This window comes from Didymella exigua (genome assembly GCF_010094145.1).
Source record: "Didymella exigua CBS 183.55 unplaced genomic scaffold M421scaffold_47, whole genome shotgun sequence".
In the NCBI taxonomy this organism is placed as follows: Eukaryota; Fungi; Ascomycota; class Dothideomycetes; order Pleosporales; family Didymellaceae; genus Didymella; species Didymella exigua.
The window spans coordinates 6257-8509 of NW_022984821.1; the positions used below are offsets into that span (position 1 = coordinate 6257).

Below are 2253 nucleotides of genomic sequence, written 5' to 3' on the forward strand. Positions count from 1 at the left end.
TAGTATTCCTAGATATTAAAGGTGCCTTTGACCACGTCGCTCTAAACTAGCTACTTGCTATATTACAACAGCTACAGCTACCTTACAACCTAATAGTATAGGTTTAATTATTCCTATCTAAGCGCTAGCTAAGACTATCCTTTAATAGAGAAATAGAAGGCTTTAGCAGCATTACAGCAGGAATTCTACAAGGCAGCCCTGTCTTACTAATCCTATTTCTAATATATATTAGACCTCTGTTTTAATCTATTACAAACTACTCCCTATCCTACCTAGATAACCTAGCAATTACAGCATTATCTACTAGCCTAAAGAAGAATGTCTGTATACTAGAAAGAGACATAGCAAGCCTATTTGCTAAAGGAGTAAGCTGCGCTATACAATTTAATGCAGCAAAGATAGAGCTTATTTACTTTATAACAAGTAATAAAGCTATTAGCTCTACACTTACCCTGCTAGACAGGTCTACTTTAGAGCCTAAAAAGACAGTAAAGTGGCTAGGAATCTACTTTGACAACGCACTCTCCTTTAAAGAACACGTAGCTACAAGGATTAGCAAAGCAAGAAACGCTTTCTATATATTAATATAAAGTTTCTAACGTACTCTATCACCAAGCCAGTCATATCACTGAACTAGTCAAAATCTCTTGGCGCGCCCAACTTATGTTGTAGCAACTTGAATTACTTGCTATTAAACAGTGATCTAGCGTACTGCGTGCTTTTATTAGATTTAGAATCTTCTTCTGTATCTTTCTAACACGTTTAAGCGTTGTGCCCTGTGCCTCTACAGTTTCTACAGCGCTGTTAGGCTAACTAGGTCCTTTCTTGAGTACCTGCACCACGAGTCTTCTTTGATGGCTGAGCTGCTACAGACACCTCAGCAGCTACCTGTGATGCTGCTGGGCCATACTTAAGTGTGCCGCCATGCTGAATTTGCTTTCGCTTGCGCGACTTTCTCCTAGTCATGACTGCTAATTGCTCTTCAAGCTCAGTAATGCGAGCAGCTTGCAGCGCGTTTTGGTGCAGCATTAATTCACTACCTTTGTTAAGCTGAGAGAAGCTGGCCTAGGCTGTAACTAGTAACTAAGTAAAGGAGTTATATACAAGCTTTAACTAAGACCTAAACTTGTGTGTATTGCTTAGAGTCCTTGACTGCCACAGTGTCTCTAGTAGAGGGGGTGCTGGTAGGGTACAGTGTCGCACCTCAAGGCAATCTAACACTACCTGCGCGTTAGTAGGGACTAGCCCTGATGCCTTAAAGGCCTTCTAATAGTTGGCCTTTGTAAACACGTTAAGAAACGCGTCTCTAAAGGCTGGAAGGAAGCCTTCCTTGTTAATGTAGAAGACGCGTTGGCGTGCTAAGTCCTAGACGCGTTAGGAGTACTTGCGCTTTAACGGCGAGAAACAGACCACGTCAAGCAGCTGGAGGATGTGTGACAAGTAAGCTGGCATAGAGAGAGTAAGGATCTTGTTATCTAGGCAATAGTCCTTAAAATCCTGGTTAAGGTGGCTCTCATGGCCGTCCAAGATGAGTAGCCTGTATCCCCCTACCTGACGCGCTCTTGTATGCGCGTCAAAATGCTTCAACCACTCAAGGCTAAGCGCGTTGTTTGTCCAGCTGTTCTCAGAGACAGAGAGCTTCCAATTGTGTGGTATATCCGTCTCCTCGTACCAGGCAGAGATGTGGATGCGTCCTTTGTAGATGATGAAAGGCGGGGTCGCATATCCAGCAGCGCAGATGCTCTGTATAACTGTAACCCACTCCCGATCGCCTGGCTGAACAAGCTCAGGTTAAGCGCGTCTCTTAGCGCCTGTGACAACCTTCATTGACCCTATTACACCCATCTAGAACCTAGTCTTATTAAAGTTGTGCATGTCATTGTTATAGATGCTATACTTAGCCTTAGTACCTACCCTCTACTAGCATAAACCATGTGTTTGTAAAGTTATAAGACTTTGTTCTTATAATCTTTATCTAGCGTATTTCCCTTTTAAGTATAGTGCTATGCTTACCTAAGCATTGCTATTGTAATCTCCAAGAAGAGAGGATTAGAATGGTGTGCTTACGAAGCCTGCATCTCCTCTCGTTCTTAAGATATGCTGTTCTCTATTTTTAGTAACTAGAAATGTTCTAGACCCTCTGCTTACAAATAGAGTAGCCTACTCTGTAAGATGCTGACGTATACGATTACGCATACACCTACGTAATCTTGCTTGCATATGCAGCAATACTAAGCATAGATGCAGTAGACC

At 42.4% G+C, this 2253-nt stretch overlaps 1 protein-coding gene across 1 annotated transcript in view; it reads right to left on the reverse strand.

The window, feature by feature from the left end:
* Positions 1 to 1156: 1156 nt before the first annotated feature.
* Positions 1157 to 2253, reverse strand: part of M421DRAFT_425527 (DDE-domain-containing protein) — a gene marked incomplete at its 5' end in the record, with an annotated part of 6377 nt that continues 5280 nt past the window's right edge. The window contains one exon of the mRNA XM_033594100.1: positions 1157 to 1776. Coding sequence (XP_033443892.1) covers positions 1375 to 1776 — 402 coding nt within the window. The remainder of the gene's footprint in view (positions 1777 to 2253) is intronic.